The sequence below is a fragment of the Desmodus rotundus genome, chromosome 8 (genome assembly GCF_022682495.2).
Source record: "Desmodus rotundus isolate HL8 chromosome 8, HLdesRot8A.1, whole genome shotgun sequence".
NCBI classification, from domain to species: Eukaryota; Metazoa; Chordata; class Mammalia; order Chiroptera; family Phyllostomidae; genus Desmodus; species Desmodus rotundus.
In genome coordinates, this window is record NC_071394.1 from 89,104,279 (window position 1) to 89,120,085 (window position 15,807).

The 15,807-nt window shown below is 41.9% G+C and overlaps 1 protein-coding gene across 3 annotated transcripts; it reads left to right on the forward strand.

Moving 5' to 3' along the window:
• The first annotated feature begins 943 nt into the window (after positions 1 to 943).
• Positions 944 to 15,785, forward strand: ACTR8 (actin related protein 8). 3 transcript variants are annotated; one of them, XM_045192204.3, is made up of 13 exons: positions 944 to 1,238; positions 4,117 to 4,287; positions 5,932 to 6,042; positions 6,661 to 6,765; positions 7,046 to 7,219; positions 7,683 to 7,776; positions 7,991 to 8,123; positions 9,390 to 9,543; positions 10,309 to 10,404; positions 10,876 to 11,016; positions 12,695 to 12,959; positions 13,631 to 13,794; positions 14,602 to 15,785. In XM_045192204.3, exons 3-13 carry the CDS (start codon positions 5,971 to 5,973, stop codon positions 14,743 to 14,745), a joined length of 1,542 nt encoding a protein of 513 aa, XP_045048139.2. In that variant the 5' UTR covers positions 944 to 1,238; positions 4,117 to 4,287; positions 5,932 to 5,970; the 3' UTR covers positions 14,746 to 15,785. The 3 variants fall into 3 exon arrangements, with proteins under 3 accessions (XP_045048139.2, XP_024412376.2, XP_053786149.1); XM_024556608.4 differs by having other exon boundaries at positions 956 to 1,224; XM_053930174.2 differs by lacking the exon at positions 944 to 1,238 and adding an exon at positions 2,196 to 2,340.
• Positions 15,786 to 15,807: the final 22 nt, after the last annotated feature.

Consider the following 15,807-nt stretch of genomic DNA (forward strand, 5'->3'; position numbering starts at 1 on the left):
TATCTGTGGTTTTGAATTAATTTGTATCGTGAAATGTATTTGTCCCATGAGTCTTTAATACAAGATGTTTGATTTACTGTCATATATAATTACCAGGGTATTTATAAAGCCATAACCAACAAAACTGAGCTACAAAATGAAGATTTGCTAGGGGGTCTGTAAATATATGGACTTCAATGCTATCTTGACAAATGTGAAATCTAAATGGTTATTTTGCCTTTAATTCCCCTCTGAATGCTGGTAACTAACATTCTTTCACCAAAATGGAAGCTTTATGAAATTAGAGATTTTGTCCTTCACCCCAATACTTTGAGCAGTGACAACATGTAATAGGCACTGAAATATTTACTGTCACAATGAATAATACAGATAATTCTACTTCCAGTGTTTAACAGGCTTTGAAACCAAAGTGTTGAGTTAAAAGCATTTTTATATCCATTTATAAGTATGGGGATGGTGTCAAAGTGACATTTTCTGAAGTCACGAAAGTGGGGGTTCATCAAGAATTCCATTTTGGACACACTTAAATTTGCAATGCCTTGTCAACATCCATGGAGAGATACCAGATATATTGATCCGGATCTCAGGGAGAGGTCCACGCTGGAAGTATGTATTTGGGAGTTACCTTTAAAGCTATGAAACTGGGTAAAGTCAAACAAAAAGTGTGTAAAGAGGACACCTAGCACCAGAGAACCCTAACATTGGGCTGGACTGAGCAGGACCAGTGAAATAAGAGAACTAGTGTATGTAAGGTGTCTGGGAATCCAGGACAGATAGGTGTGAGGACGAAATGAGATGCTGGTTATTGGCTGGTCCATCAAAGCGCCCAAAACAAATGAAGTACCTGATATTGCTGGCATGCTATAGCCAAGACTTATGCGTAGCACGATCCACTTAATCCACACATTCCTGCTTCCTCACAAACCCCACCCCCAGCAGAAGGTTCCGCCCTTCTGTTTCCGGAGTTCTCTGGCACAACTCTCTGTCGGCCATCTTTACTGTGGGCAGCCAGCCTGGAGACTGCGATTGCGCTGGGAACCTTCTGTTCCGGAGTGTGTGGTGCGGGTGGAGGCTAAGGGTACCTGGGGGTCTGCAGCAACGATGACCCAGGCGGAAAAGGGAGACACGGAGAACGGGAAGGAGAAGGGCGGAGAGAAGGAAAAGGAGCAGCGTGGCGTGAAGCGGCCCATCGTACCTGCCCTGGTGCCGGAGTCGCTGCAGGAGGTTAGGTGCTAAGGGTGAGGCTCGGGTGGAGCTCGGTGAGGGTCCTGCACCCTGGCCTCGGACCTCCGCATTCCGGTCTGAGGAGGAAGTGGAGGCCAACGGAAGGCTTGGGGCCCCCCATGAGTCTTTAATACAAGATGTTTGATTTACTGCCATATATAATTACCAGGGTATTTATAAAGCCATAACCAACATAACCTGGTGGTGTACGGGCTGCTCATTCCCTCCCACGTTGTTGCAAGCCGGGTGAGGACTGCGTCCCCCCGTCCTTCCCCTCCGCCTCTGTGGGAGCCCCAGGTTCCCCGGCTTTGAAACGAGGGCTGGGCTGTTTCAAATATGTGAGGTTTTAGTGGTGGCACGTAGAGTTTAGCACCGGGCCTGGCTCACTGGGAGTATCTGCGGATATTTATTTGGTAAGGGATAGTTAGAGGTTCCTGCCTTTTTCTTTGTTAAGGAAATCTCAGGTAGTGGAATGAAGAGTAGACATTTGTCTAAATAGACATTGGGTGCATGTGTGTGTCAAAAACAACAAGATTAAGTCATACCGGAAAAATTATTTGCAGTACATGGTGGGCAAAGGGCCTTTATATGTAATATTATGAATACTCAGTGAAGAAAATACAAGCATTCCCATAGGAAAATGGACAAAGGTAATGTAAAATTCACAACAGAAATCAGGAGATGTTTAAATGCTCAGAATTTCTTGTTGGACATTTCTGAGGTAGGTTCCTGGTAGACGTGTTAAGTATATGCCAAACTGGCCAGGCAGCTCTAAAGTACATACCTTACAGTTCCTGGCACATGGTAAGCCCTCGGGGTGGTTATTATGTTGCACAGGGGTCAGTTCCTCCACTTAACTAGTTGAGGGGCAGACTGAATGGCCTGTGAGGGCTTCCTGGTTCCCACCTTCTAGGGTTATCCCACCCTGAGGGTGAGGCTGGGAGGAGTGCTGGGGGTGGGGCCATTGGTATAAGAACATGGTGTGGGATCCGCTAGTGGAGAGGACCAAAAGGCAGTGTTGGGCACACACAGCAGGTACCTCCTCCAGCCCCAATGGTCTGGGATGGTTTCTTCAGAGGAGGTGACATCTGGACTAAGCTGAAGGAGGATTAAAAGGTAGGTAGGGGGAAGGGAAATCTCAAGGAAGGAGAGCACAGCAGGAAAGAGAACTAGGTTAAGAGGATATGCAGTGTTGGAGATCAGGATGTTTGGAATGGAGGGAGTAAGGGAGCAGCAGATAAGACTGGAGATCTTAGCAGGGGCCATATGAAGGTCCTGTAAGCCAGAGAGTCTGACCAGCCAGTTCTGAAGGCAACAGCGAACTTTAGAAGATCCAGCCAGACTCTGAGCTTGTGATTGCTTATTAACTTGCTTAATCTTCACAATTATTCTATGAGGTAGGAACTTCATCCAGAGCAAAGAAGTGGCACAGTCTGAATTTGAAGCCAGGTGTGTGAATCCAGAGCCTGGGTCCTTAATCACTGTAGCAACATTTCCTTAACTTCAGTCAGTTGTGTAACACTCTGGTTTTCCATGGCCTCTGCAGCACATGTACCTGTATCTCATCTTAAACAATAATATCCAGGAAATGGTATGTGCGATGTACTGACCAAAAAAGAAGTGGTTCTAGACTAAGACTAGAGAAGTAGGCAGGGCCTTGCTCTTAGAGGTCTGGACTTTAACTATTGGCCAAGTACAGAAATATTTTGAACAGAAACATGCCAATAAGACCCAACTGTAGCTTCAAGGACAGGACAGAATAGGTGCTAGCTAAGGAGTCAGGCTGGCATGGTGTTTCTTAACAAAGGGATCCTGTTGTCAAAGGGATTCTTGAGTCCCTTTTTCCTTCCCCCACTCCCTACTGAAACGGTGGGTCCCTCAACAAGTTTACAGGGTAAAGGTTCCCCGAGTGATTCAGATTATATTCTGCCCTCTTGAGAATTTCAGATCTAAAACAATTATCATCTCAAAGTACAGTTTGCAATCATCCACTGTCCTGATTTGCACTACTTTGTCAGGCCCTTGTTCATCATCTCCCAAGAATGGATTGTGAAGTGCAGTGAAGTTTTCTGACTTAGGAGGATAGAATTGTGAACTCTGGCCAGTCTCTAGCCAGATTAGGTGAATGGCACAGAATCAACAATAGTAAAGTGTAGTGTTTTTTTAAAAAGTAACCAAAATATAGTTTATGCACACACTTGGGAAGTGGTTGGTGTATAAAGCCTTACTTTCCAGTATTGCAAAGTAATAATTGTACTTTTACATTAATGTTTTCCATTAGCTGTTGAACCAGTGGGTTTAAACCTGAGTGATCATGCTAATTACCTCAGGAGCTTTTGAAAACTGGATTCCTAGGCTCTCTCTTTGGAGACTCTGAGTTGCAGAATTTGTAGGGAAAGCTTAGGGCCATTTTTTTTTTTACAACTATCTTTAGGTGATTCCAGTTTTGGGAACCCAGCACTCCACTAGTCATGGTATTCCCCACATTCTTATTCCTTGTTTAACTGTCTTCCCTAGTAAACAAAAAGTTCTCTGATTTTTGGGACTTTGTCTTGGTTATCATTATACTCACAGTACCTGGCACAGAAATGCCCAAAAGGTTAATTTGCATTGAGTAAATACGGTTCTTTTCATTTAAACAAATATTTGTTGGACTATGTACTATGAGTTAGATCGTGGGAACACGGAACTATAAAATGAGTTTGTATTCAGGTAGAGAGCAGTAATTGGATACTTCTCAAGGAACTCCCCTTACTAAATTATTTTGAAACCTTTGGGTATAATGACCATTATAGGAAACTAACTTCTTAGTCTATCCTGTTACCTATATGTTATTTAACTTGTTACCTGCATATTACTTACTAAGGCCGCACTCCTGTTTTATATTTGCAGCAAATCCAGAGCAACTTCATTGTTGTCATACATCCAGGTTCAACAACTTTAAGGATTGGTCGAGCCACAGACACACTTCCTGCCAGCATTCCTCATGTCATTGCACGAAGACACAAACAACAAGGGCAGCCCCTGTACAAGGACAACTGGCTCCTAAGGGAGGGACTAAATGTAAGTCGGAAATGGAGGGCCTGGAGAGAAATCCCAAGATTGTTTCTTTGGGAAGACTTAGACATGCAAGTCTATGCAATCAGCTTGAATAAACATCTTCATAGCCTTGTGTTTTTAAATAATAGCACCAGCCCTGGCTGGTGTGGCTCAGTGGATTCCTGTGAACCAAAAGGTCGCTGATTTGTTTCTCAGTTAGGGTGTATTCCTGGGTTGCAGGCCAGGTTCCCCATTGAGGGCATGCAAGAGGCAACTGATCAGTGTTTCTCTCAGGCACTCATGCTTCTCTTCCTCTCTTTGTCCCCCTCTTCCCCTCTCTCTAGTAAATAAAGTAAATAAATAAATAAAGTAAACAAAGTAAATAAATAAAAATAAATTATTTTTAAAATAATAGAATAATAGCATTATTCAGGGTTACAAATAATCATTTTTCATCAGAACTAGCAATTTTATACTGTAAGTAAATAATTGTAATAAAAGTAAATTTAATTTTTTTAACCCACCAGGGTGAACTGGGTATTGATGAATGTGATTTTTAATGGAAGGTACAGAATTATCACTCACTTAAGATGATACATTCTGGTCTCTATTAACTGACTTCTGTTTTTTCTCTTCCAGATACTTAAGAGTTTAAAATAAACTCATATTTTTACTTGATAAGCAAATTGAATTTTTACAATAAGCACTTAATGCAATCTTAAGTCAAATCATAATGTAAAGGCATAAATATATATATTTTTAAAGATTTTATTTATTTATTTTTAGAGAAGGGAAAGGAGGGAGATAGAGAGGGAGAGAAACATCAGTGTGTGGTTGCCTCTCATGCTTTCCCTACTGGGGACCTGGCCTGCAACCCAGGCATGTGCCATGACTGGGAATTGAACCAACAACCCTTTGGTTTTCAGGCCAGTGCTCAGTCCACTGAGCCACACCAGCCTGGGCAAAAAAATGTATTTCTTTATGGTAAACATTTCCTTTTCCTATTTTGCAAATGGTAATTATAAGGAAAAATTTTTTTATGATAGGTGGTAATACATATATTACATTGTAATTCACTTTTAAGTTTTAAATCAAGGATATTTTTAGGAACTTCATTCTCTGTAATTCTGACAGTAAGCCTTAGGGTTCCATTTTTTAATTCTTACAATTCTACTTTAGAGAATAAAAATTGAAAGAAAGTAAAATAACTTCACATAAAAATTTATGGATATATTTTTTGCAGTATCAAAATTACTTGAACACTTGTTGATTAAGTAAAATAACACATGAGGGACTCTAACACTGTTACAAAGTCGTAAACATGAAAATGACGTAAATCTGTGAGAGCATCTCTGAAATACTTTGTAAATGTAAAAGCAGCTATGCTCTGCCTAGTGCTGTGAAAATTTTTTGTGAACCCAAAGCCACTCAAAGTTACAGATTTTTTCAAATACCTGCTTTATAGTGAGGATTCTTTTATGACTTTTTAAATTTATAAATCATAAAAAGATTACTTTGAATTCTGGAGATTAATACATATGTTAGAGATTAAGGAAACACTACCTGTTGACAAGGGAGCGTTTCCCAGGGCTGCATTAGTTGTTTGCCAGACTGCCTTCTCTTTTCACTCAGTTCTTTGCACTGCTCATCTTTAATTCTATTTTCTAGAAACCTGAAAGTAATGAACAAAGACAAAATGGTCTTAAAATGGTGGATCAAGCGATATGGTCTAAAAAGATGTCAAATGGTACAAGACGGATTCCTGTGTCCCCTGAACAGGTTCGACCTCAACTCTTCAGATTTACTCTTTCAGCACAGCCATTATATCATAATGCCATTCATGTGCTCTACCTATTTAATTATGCAAATGCAAGAAGGGATTTTCTTTAAAAAGGAAGAAAAACCATTCATAATCACCTGTGGTGTCCCTGAATCAGTGTCACAAATGCTTAGGCAAGCCAAATAATTTATAATGTGGTGTTTCTTACCACAAGTTGATAAGATTTATGGTTTACTTGAGAGTCTTCAGTGTATAATTCTAGGACCTTGGTGGGAAGCGGTATTCTTACCACATTTGTTTTTTCGATGTGCTAAGCCAATAATAATTAGGGATGCCTGGGAGTTGATGTAAATTTTGTATTCAGCTTTAGGTAGAAGGCAGTATTAATTTTGGACTGGCTGTGAATCACAGCCCTACGTACTAAAAATCAAGACTGTGGAAAAGGCAAGAGAATCTTTTTGTTACCAGTCAGTATTTCCCCAGATATCTTGTCTTTGTGAAAAAATTTGCCACTGTATCTGGTTCTGAGGGAAAGGAGAAAAGAGGACTCACATTACACTAACCCCTTCTTTTCCCTTGTGTAAATTCAAAGAATATGTGGTGTGCTTGTGTTTCAGGCACGTTCCTACAACAAGCAGATACGACCTGCAATTTTAGATCACTGTTCGGGAAATAAATGGACAAACACATCTCATCACCCTGAGTTTTTGGTAGGAGAAGAGGTAGGAAACTTCTTTATAATGAAATGGAAGAAGAAAACCTGGTCCTAATTCTAAAATTCATTTACTTTGCCGTCCAATTGCAGTTTCCACGCATTCGGTAATCCTGTTCTGAGGACCAGGTAGTCAGACTGGTTCCTGAAGTATTAGATCCTCCACCCTCACCATTTAGAATGTTCAGCAAGTGTTACTGATAATTTCGAGCCTTAGAGTTTTGAACTTGAATTCAGAAAACCCTGAGAGAAGAGTTTTAACAACATGCTCATCTCCCCATCTTTTCTAGGCCTTGTATGTTAACCCATTGGACTGTTACAATATTCACTGGCCTATTAGAAGAGGTCAGTTAAATATTCACCCGGGACCTGGGGGCTCCCTCACAGCTGTTCTGGCAGATATTGAAGTAATATGGTCTCATGCAATACAAAAATACTTGGAAATTCCATTGAAAGATTTAAAGGTAAGCTCACATTCCCAGTTACTTGGATAATCTTTCAGAATCTTGTTCAATAAAAGTACACATTACTGAGTTGTTTATGATACAGGGTCTTTGAAGCATTCTCGGCCTTAGGTGTTGGGGGTATCTTTGCTGAGTTCTCCTTTAATGCTTTGTCTTTTTCTTGTTCGGTTTGTTTCTTTGGTGTCCTGCTCTGCAGGCAGCAAGTGCTCTTGTTTGTGCCTTCTCTCTGGACCTTTTCAGACACATCAGTTTTATTTTTATTTCACAAGTGTTAAATAATTCAAAGAAAAAGAAAAAATGTCAACGTTCTCTGTTTTCTCATAAAACCCCAAAGATAGCAGAGAGTTTTGAGCTTTTACTCTAGGCCTCTGACCATTGCTTCTGTTGCTTTAAAGTGTGAAATTTACTTTGACCTGACGTTAGTGTTAACCATTTCATCCTTTTTCTTTGTTCTTCTCTTTAGTATTATAGATGCATCTTGTTAATTCCTGATATCTATACTAAACAGCATGTGAAAGAATTAGTGAATATGATCCTAATGAAGATGGGTTTTTCAGGTATGTCCAGTATTCCAGCGAAACCTATTTGAAATGAGATTTTTCCTTTTTTACTGACAAAGTTAATCCAGTTCACTGCTTTATTGGAATGCTGATTTGAGAGAGTCAGCAGTGGGTGAATATCTGCCCAGAGGTTCCTAGACTTTAGTTGATTATTTGTCTTCAGAGAGTTACTGCTCTGCAGCTGATTGCTCTTCTACCTTTTGTTTTTTAGGAATTGTGGTCCATCAGGAGTCTGTGTGCGCCACTTTTGGAAGTGGTTTAAGCAGCACGTGTATTGTAGATGTTGGGGACCAGAAGACAAGTGTGTGCTGTGTGGAGGATGGGGTCTCCCATCGGAATACTCGGTAAGGGACTTGGGAGGCGTCATTCCCTATCCCTCTCCCCTCACGGTCTGTTCAACTATAAAGCATCACAAGTTAGAAAGAAATCACTTACAAGGAATTATATATTCAAATTTTGCATAAGACACCAGCAAGATTGTAGAAGAGCAACTTCTGGCAAGGCTATGCACAACCAATTTTCTTCTTTCCTTTGGAACTCCAATAAGTTCACGTCAGCAGCTCCTGAAAGTCCTAGAGTGTGCTGTGCTGTCCCACGGAGGAAGCATATAGGTTAGCTCTGTGTCTCCTGCTGTGGGCTGGCCTGGAGATGCCGACCATGCACAGCAAAGCTTGATTTTGGCAAGTCTCATAGGAGAAAATAGGTTTTCGGGTTTGAGTTCTCTAGCTAGCATTTCAAGTATTTGCTTTTCTTTCATAAGAAATACACCATGAGTATTTATGGTGTTCAATGAGTAACTTTATGGTGAACAAATGTCTGTCACCACTGACAGAAAAGTTATAAAATAACTCTCAGAAGCAGGTTTGTTGCTCGTCCTTCCTGAGACTAGCGCAACTCAGGTAAGCACACTCAGGTAGTGCACACGCGGCCTCTGTGCAGCACTTTGTACTCCCAGGATGGCTTCTTCAGGATGCTTTAATTCTCCGTGTCCCTTACATTAGGTAGTTTGAATCTTAAGGTACGGAATCAAATTTAAAAGAGGTCCCAGTGAGTCCATGAGAAAGGTTAATCCCAAGTTACAATGCATTCTACAACCCAGAATGAGTTATTTTGGCTCACCCATTGTTTGTATTGTGTGATGCCAGTGGTTGCCAAGGTATGGAGAAAACACCGGATTCAGGTCTCCAACCACTAAAATAATGTGGCGGCGGTCTTTCTAAATTGCAGACGTGTTCAATTAGTGGGTAGTATCCTCTCAGATTTCTCCCAGAAGTTTGTCTTACGGTGTCAGCTTTATATGCCAGAGAATGTACACAGGCAGACAGCTGTCAAATGGTACTGACTTGGAAATGAACTGGATTTAATAGTGTGTTTTCTGTTTCTTGGATACTTTTTGCAGACAGTATGACTGCTTCTAGGTGCCTTACCGCTGGTTTATTCTAGAGTTCCCTTTCTGTCTCCCATCCATCCATCTGTTCTTTCTTTAATGTATTCCTATCACAAACATTTCTTGAATCTTGGTGTTTCACTGTGCCTGACTGAGTTTTTGAATCACTCTTTACACCTTTTTAACTGACATATTACCCATCTGCTTTTTCTCTTAACTCTAGCCTCTGCCTGGCATATGGAGGATCTGATGTATCAAGATGTTTTTACTGGTTGATGCAACGAGCTGGGTTCCCTTACAGAGAATGCCAGTTAACGAATAAAATGGATTGCCTTCTTCTGCAGCACCTGAAAGAAACTTTTTGTCATTTAGATCAGGTGGGAGCAAAATCAAAATTGACTACTTTTGTTTTCAGAAAAACTTTAACAGTATCATGCTACCCTTTCAACCTAAGCTGATAAAGCCTCGAAGCTGAAGCCCGTAAGGAGTGTGAGTTTTTAGGTGAGGTCAAAGCTGTGTAGATGTGTCTCTGGCTCTGGAAAAAAGCTTTCTTTTTTTTTTTTTTTTTTTTTTAAAGAGAGTTTAGCAAACCTCTCTCTCTGTAGGCTCTGGTCATTCTGATAAAGGATGAAAATAACCCTGTAGGGGTGATGAATAATAGCAGGTAAAACATATGCATAAACATTTAATAAAATGGTATCATTTGAAGCACTTTCTTAGTATTGTGAACAGTCAACATTTAATCATTGCTATATCTGGATTGCTACCGTTTTATACTCTTAGATCTTTTTTTCACCTTTTCAAGTAGTATAGTTCTGAATAAAAAAATTTTTAAGAGATATAAGACTAGGTAACATTCCTCAGTTATTGAGAGCATTTGCTTATTGATTTGGGTCGTTGTATTTATTAGTATTTATCAATAATGAAGAAAACAAAAAATGCAGATGGTGGATATTTCACAAATGTTAAAAAGAAAGCAAGTTAACATTGAACTCTTAATTTAAGTTTTAGTGGGTGTGGTAGAAAGTTGTAGGGCAGCCTTGTTATAGGTGAGGTTTAGGTGGTAGGGAGGCTTAATTGTAATCCGAGGAGTTTACATGCACTTTCACTGATTCACTGACAGCATCTTTTCCTGGAATCAGGACATCTCTGGGCTTCAGGACCATGAGTTTCAGATTCGACATCCAGATGCCCCTGCCCTGCTTTACCAGTTTCGATTAGGAGATGAAAAACTCCAGGTAACTTGGGTGTGTATTTTCATGAGTAGAAAGAAAGCCAGTCAGGCTCAGACTGAGAGACTGTTTACCTGCTGGAAACCTCATGAGGTCAGAATGTGAACTGGTTGGAGATTATTCACTAACCCAAATTAGAACAGATCTGAGGACCGTCTTTGCAATTAGCCACTATGTGGTTAGTCATCTAGAGAGAGGCTCCATTCTTATTAGGTAACTATAAAGTAGGTTACTATGTACTGTGCATTTACTTTGAGAGTCTCTGGTGTCATATCACACTCCAGTTAGATGATAAATGAGTTTTCTGGCCTATCTGCACTAAAGAAATAATGCTACTCCCCCCAAAAAGAACACTATATAGTCTAAGTTTTAGGATCTAATTGGTCAGTTTTGCTTTTTGGAAGAACAAAATTTAACAGGTCAGTTTTTTCAAGACACAGTATCCTGGGTTGACCATTCTTGTCCTTCCATGCACAGGCTCCAATGGCTTTGTTTTATCCATCAACCTTTGGAATTGTTGGACAAAAAATGACGACTCTGCAGCACAGATCGCAGGGCGATCCCGAAGATCCTCATGATGAACATTACCTGCTGGTGACCCAGAGCAAGCAGGAGCAGGTCTGCGGGGTTCCGGTGCGCGGGCAGGCAGTTTTCTCCCTGCAGGAGAGGTTTGCCCGAGACTAATGGACCACTGCAGTCACTGCCCTCTGGCAGCATCCTAAAGCCGATACTGTTTTCATGTTTATTTTTTCTAAGATTTTATTTCTTTATTTTTAGAGAGGGGAATGGAGGGAGGAAGAGTGTGTGGTTGCCTCTCATGAGCCCCCCACTGGAGACCTGGCGCACACCCCAGGCGTGTGCCCTGACTGGGAATCAAACCAGCTACCCTTTGGTTCGCAGGTTGGCACTCAGTCCCCTGAGCCACGCCAGCCAGGACTGACACTGTTTTTAGAACTTTAGGTAGAGTCTAAATTTGAAATCTGGATGACAGATTTTTTTGTTCAGAAGGCATTCATCCAATTCTCAGAATACCAGTCCACACATTTAAAGGTTAAATTAATGGAATTACTTTTGAATATTCATCATAGTAAACATTTTCAGTCACATTTCACCTGTATTTAATTACAACATAGGAGAGGTGTGTGGCACAGGCAAAGAGCTAAATGTCTTTGTGCAGTGCTGATCCCAGTATCAGGAAGCCTGATACAGGGGCAAGCTATCATCTGCTAATAGAACAGCAGCTCATGGTGGAGGGAGGAGGGCTCTAAGTCGTTTCTAGTCCTCTTCCCTGTCCCAAAGCGGGTCACAAAGTGATTAGAAAAGGTCTGAAAATGAGGATTTCGTAACAGTCACTGGCTCAAGAATTCCACTAAAATACTCCACTTACAACCTCAGTTCAAGGGAAGAAAAGCTTGTTGTCTACACTGACATCTCAATTGTAAATCCCAGCCCGTAATAGTAAGGTTCTGAGACTCGCCCTGCCTGCCCGGGACCCCTTTAGAATTGTCAGTGCACCCTCCTCTTCTGTCCATCACCCCTCACTCCCAAGTGGGCGGTTGCACACTCTGGTGTATTTCCTCTCTGCACCACACCTCAGGTTTTTTGGTTTTTTGGTTTTTGGCTTTTTTGGGCAGGGGAAGGTTACCCCCTCAGGCCTTAGTGTATAGTAGTATATGAGGGGAGGACCCCCAAAATAATAATTTATTTATAAAAAATTGTGTATTCTTACATGTTTATACTTCAGTCACCTTCACAGTACTCTCCATTTGATGCAATACACCTATCAAGACTTTTTTTTCCACTGCTCAAAACAGTTTCTGAACTTGTCGATTTTCATGCCTTTTTGTGTTTCTGCCATTTTTTGTTTCACTTTTTCCATATCCGCATCGACAAAACATTTCCCTTTGAGGATTTTTTTCATCAGAGAAACAAAGTTGGCTCAGGGCGAGATCAGGTGAACAGGGAGGGTGGGGTACGGGGGTCATGATGTATTTTGTCAAAAACTGCTGACACTCAGCGCGGTGTGGGCAGGTGCGCTCGTGAATCATCCATCATGAAAGGGGCAAACGTGTTGAAAGAGTTTTCACAAAAATCCACTGAAGCTAAATGCAGACTCTTGCAGCACCACCAGCTGGCACATTGATACAGATGGGTTCCTGAAACACTCACCAGGTGGGGACACCTGTACCCCAAGGGGTCCCCCTCATCTAGTGGCAGGAGGTCTAGCCAGAGAACATCGACAGTGTTCTGTCATAATCATACCACCTACTTGATTGTCCTTTTCATTGATTTAAAGTCTGCAAAAGCTACTGCTGACCGAAAGTCTGCATCCAAACCCATTGGATTTGAAGGGGATCTTCGTGGGCAGTCCTCTGATCTTCCAGAAAGACTCCATTCCCAGGAGGTGGATTTGGGATCCTCCCAGGGAGACTGTCTGATGGCTGGCAACGACTCTGAGGAGGCCCTCACCGCTCTGATGTCAAGGAAGACTGCCATCTCGCTGTTTGAAGGGAAAGCTCTGGGCCTGGATAAAGCCATCCTTCACAGCATAGACTGCTGTTGTAAGCACATTGGGGGAAGCTGGGAGAGGCAGTTAAATGAATGGGGTCAAGCTAGGGTGTGGTTGTGCAGTGCTACGTAACACACTCATTCAGAAACAGTCCAGCACCTGCCCTGTGCTTGCATTGTTGCGTTTGGGCATTGGTTCCTGGCCTTGTTGGAGGAGACCAAAATAAGGCAAATTATCGCACAAATGTGAAATTATAACTGGCAGGTACAACAAAATTGAACTAAACGGTGCTGATTGAGGGGGTTTAATAAGGGATTTTTACTCTCTAGGGGGAGTTGTGGAGGGTGGAAGTCAGGAAAGGCTTCCTTGGGGAAGAGCCATTTGGGAGAGATCTGGGCAGTGGGTGGCATTTCAGGCTGGGTGAGGGCCGGAGTGGCTAGGACACAGGATGTGAGGATGAAGCTAGAGAAATGAGTACACCCTGCTCTGGACTTTTTAGGCCCCCTTAGAGATTTTGTTCATGCTCCAAGTAGCAGGGTAGGGACAGCAACCTGCTCACGTTTGTGTTGGCAAGGTTCCCCTGCCTGCGCTGTTGAGGAGGGGTTGGAGAGAGAGCCTTGGGAAGGCTCTTGCAGTTACCCAAGCAAGAGATGACGTTGGTTTGCCTTAGGGTGGTGGTGCGTATGGAGAAAAAGCTTGGAAGGGCTTCCACTGTCTTTGCAGCCTCTGATGATACCAAAAAGAAGATGTACAGCTCCATCCTGGTGGTGGGAGGCGGTTTGATGTTTCATAAAGCACAAGAATTTCTGCAGCACAGAATTCTCAACAAAATGCCACCTTCGTTTAGGCGAATTATTGAAAATGTGGAAGTGATCACAAGGCCGAAGGTATGTTGTTCATGGTGCAAGTTGAACTGTATGCAAATGAAACCAGCATTGATTATTTCTGATTCTAATATGTGTGGGCAGATAAAATCCTGGAAGTCCTGAGCTTGTGCCTGGGAGTTCTTGAGGATTTGGGTCAGGTGGAGTTACTACTTCCAGCAGGTCACAGATGTGAGGAAAGGAGCTTGGATGAGGGGGACTGGGTTCCTGGGTTTAAGTCCCTGCTGTGCTCTCCGAAGCTAGCAGGGCTGACTCTGCCTCTGTGGAAGGATGGTGGGGCAAGGGGAAGACTGGCCCGTGTCACGCCGTCAGCTAAAACAACTCTACTGTGATCTCTCTCATAGTAAGGAGCTGCTGCTGGTCCCTGGACCAGGTGATCTTTAAGAATCTTTTAGGCTTCAACTGTCTTGAAATACAAGCCTAGGAATTTAGAAACAGATTGTGCCTATATTGCATTATATCTCATGGACAATTCCTGGGAATGTTCTTAATTTCAATCCTGAGGGAGAGATTGTGGGATGTATTTATTCTACTCAAACTTCAAAGTAAGTTATTTCCTTACATATGTTCTGCCTTCAGGGATGACTGTGTAATAATAGTGAATAGTAGTAGTTTCAGTAATAAAAACTGAAAAGTTTTCGTGTCAGTTGAAACAGACACCTGCAATGTAAGTTCACAGGTCTAGCATAGGTTGAAAATCGGGCTTATTAGTTCTTGACTCAGCAGAATTTGTTCCACCCCCAAACCCAAATAAATGATTAAGTGTACGTCTTGTCTGTATGTGTTGACCTGTCTTTATCACTGCTCTAGGACATGGACCCTCGGCTGATTGCGTGGAAAGGAGGGGCAGTGCTGGCTTGTTTGGATACGACACAGGAACTGTGGATTTATCAGCGAGAATGGCAGCGCTTTGGTGTCCGCATGTTACGAGAGCGAGCTGCCTTTGTATGGTGAAATGGGCAGGAAAATGTCACTCTTGAAGAACCCGAAACAAGCCTCTTGATACTAGAGACTCTTACAGAATATGTATTTTTTATTTATTGACCTACAATTCTAACTGTTCTATTGAGGACCTGACATTGGTGTGAAATTACAAGCTGCCTCTGTATCGGGACATTTGAGAAAAAATGTGGCAAGCTTTCCTGCACCGTCTCAGGGTCTCAGAAACTCGCCAGTGATGGAAGATGGTTGAGCAGTTGTCAGGTGGTGAAGCTCTTCATTTAAGCTGACTGCCCAGTGTCGTGAGACAGTCTCCTGCGGCCGTGAGGGGTGGGTGTGTGACTTGGGACCTGAATTGTGAGCACTGTGTGGTCATGATATTTTCCCTGTTGGCTGCAATAACAAGCACATATGATGTGACTCATGTGCTTTTGGAATTCCAAATAAGAAAAAGAGTTTTGATTTTTTTAAATTTTCTGTTGGATTACAAAAACTGTGGGGGCCCATTCAGGTCTAGATTTGCCAAGGCAGAGGTTTAGGGCTAGGCTGGCCGGCTTTCTTTAACCAACATGCCCAAGGGTAGCCTTGTGAAAAGAAAATAGTCATTATTTGACCAAAACAACCAAAGCAGAAAAGGAAATTTTGTTTTCCTTCCTAAAGCCAAACAAATGATTTAGGAATAATTGAGAGTTGTTAGCATGTGTTGTGCAGATAAGCAAGGCAGTAGTTGTGATTACTACTGACTTAATCATAACGCTCACCATCCCCCCCCCCAAAAGCATCTAAGCAATTACGGGGTGGGGATAAGACTGGGATATAGAATAAGAATGGTGGTAAGTCTTAGGACAGGGAGCAATGCTGGCAGTGGAGCATTTTGCATTAATAAGAGCATCCTATGTATCCACCTAGTAGGTTAGGAACAAGGGAGAGGCCACTGGTAGGACAAAGTTTAAGTTGCTGCTGCTGCTATTTGGAATGTATGTCTTCAATTTGAAAATTGTATATTCTTTGATTTAAGACATTTTCAACAATAAATTTATACAATATTGATTTTATTTATGTGTCTGAGCTATTTCA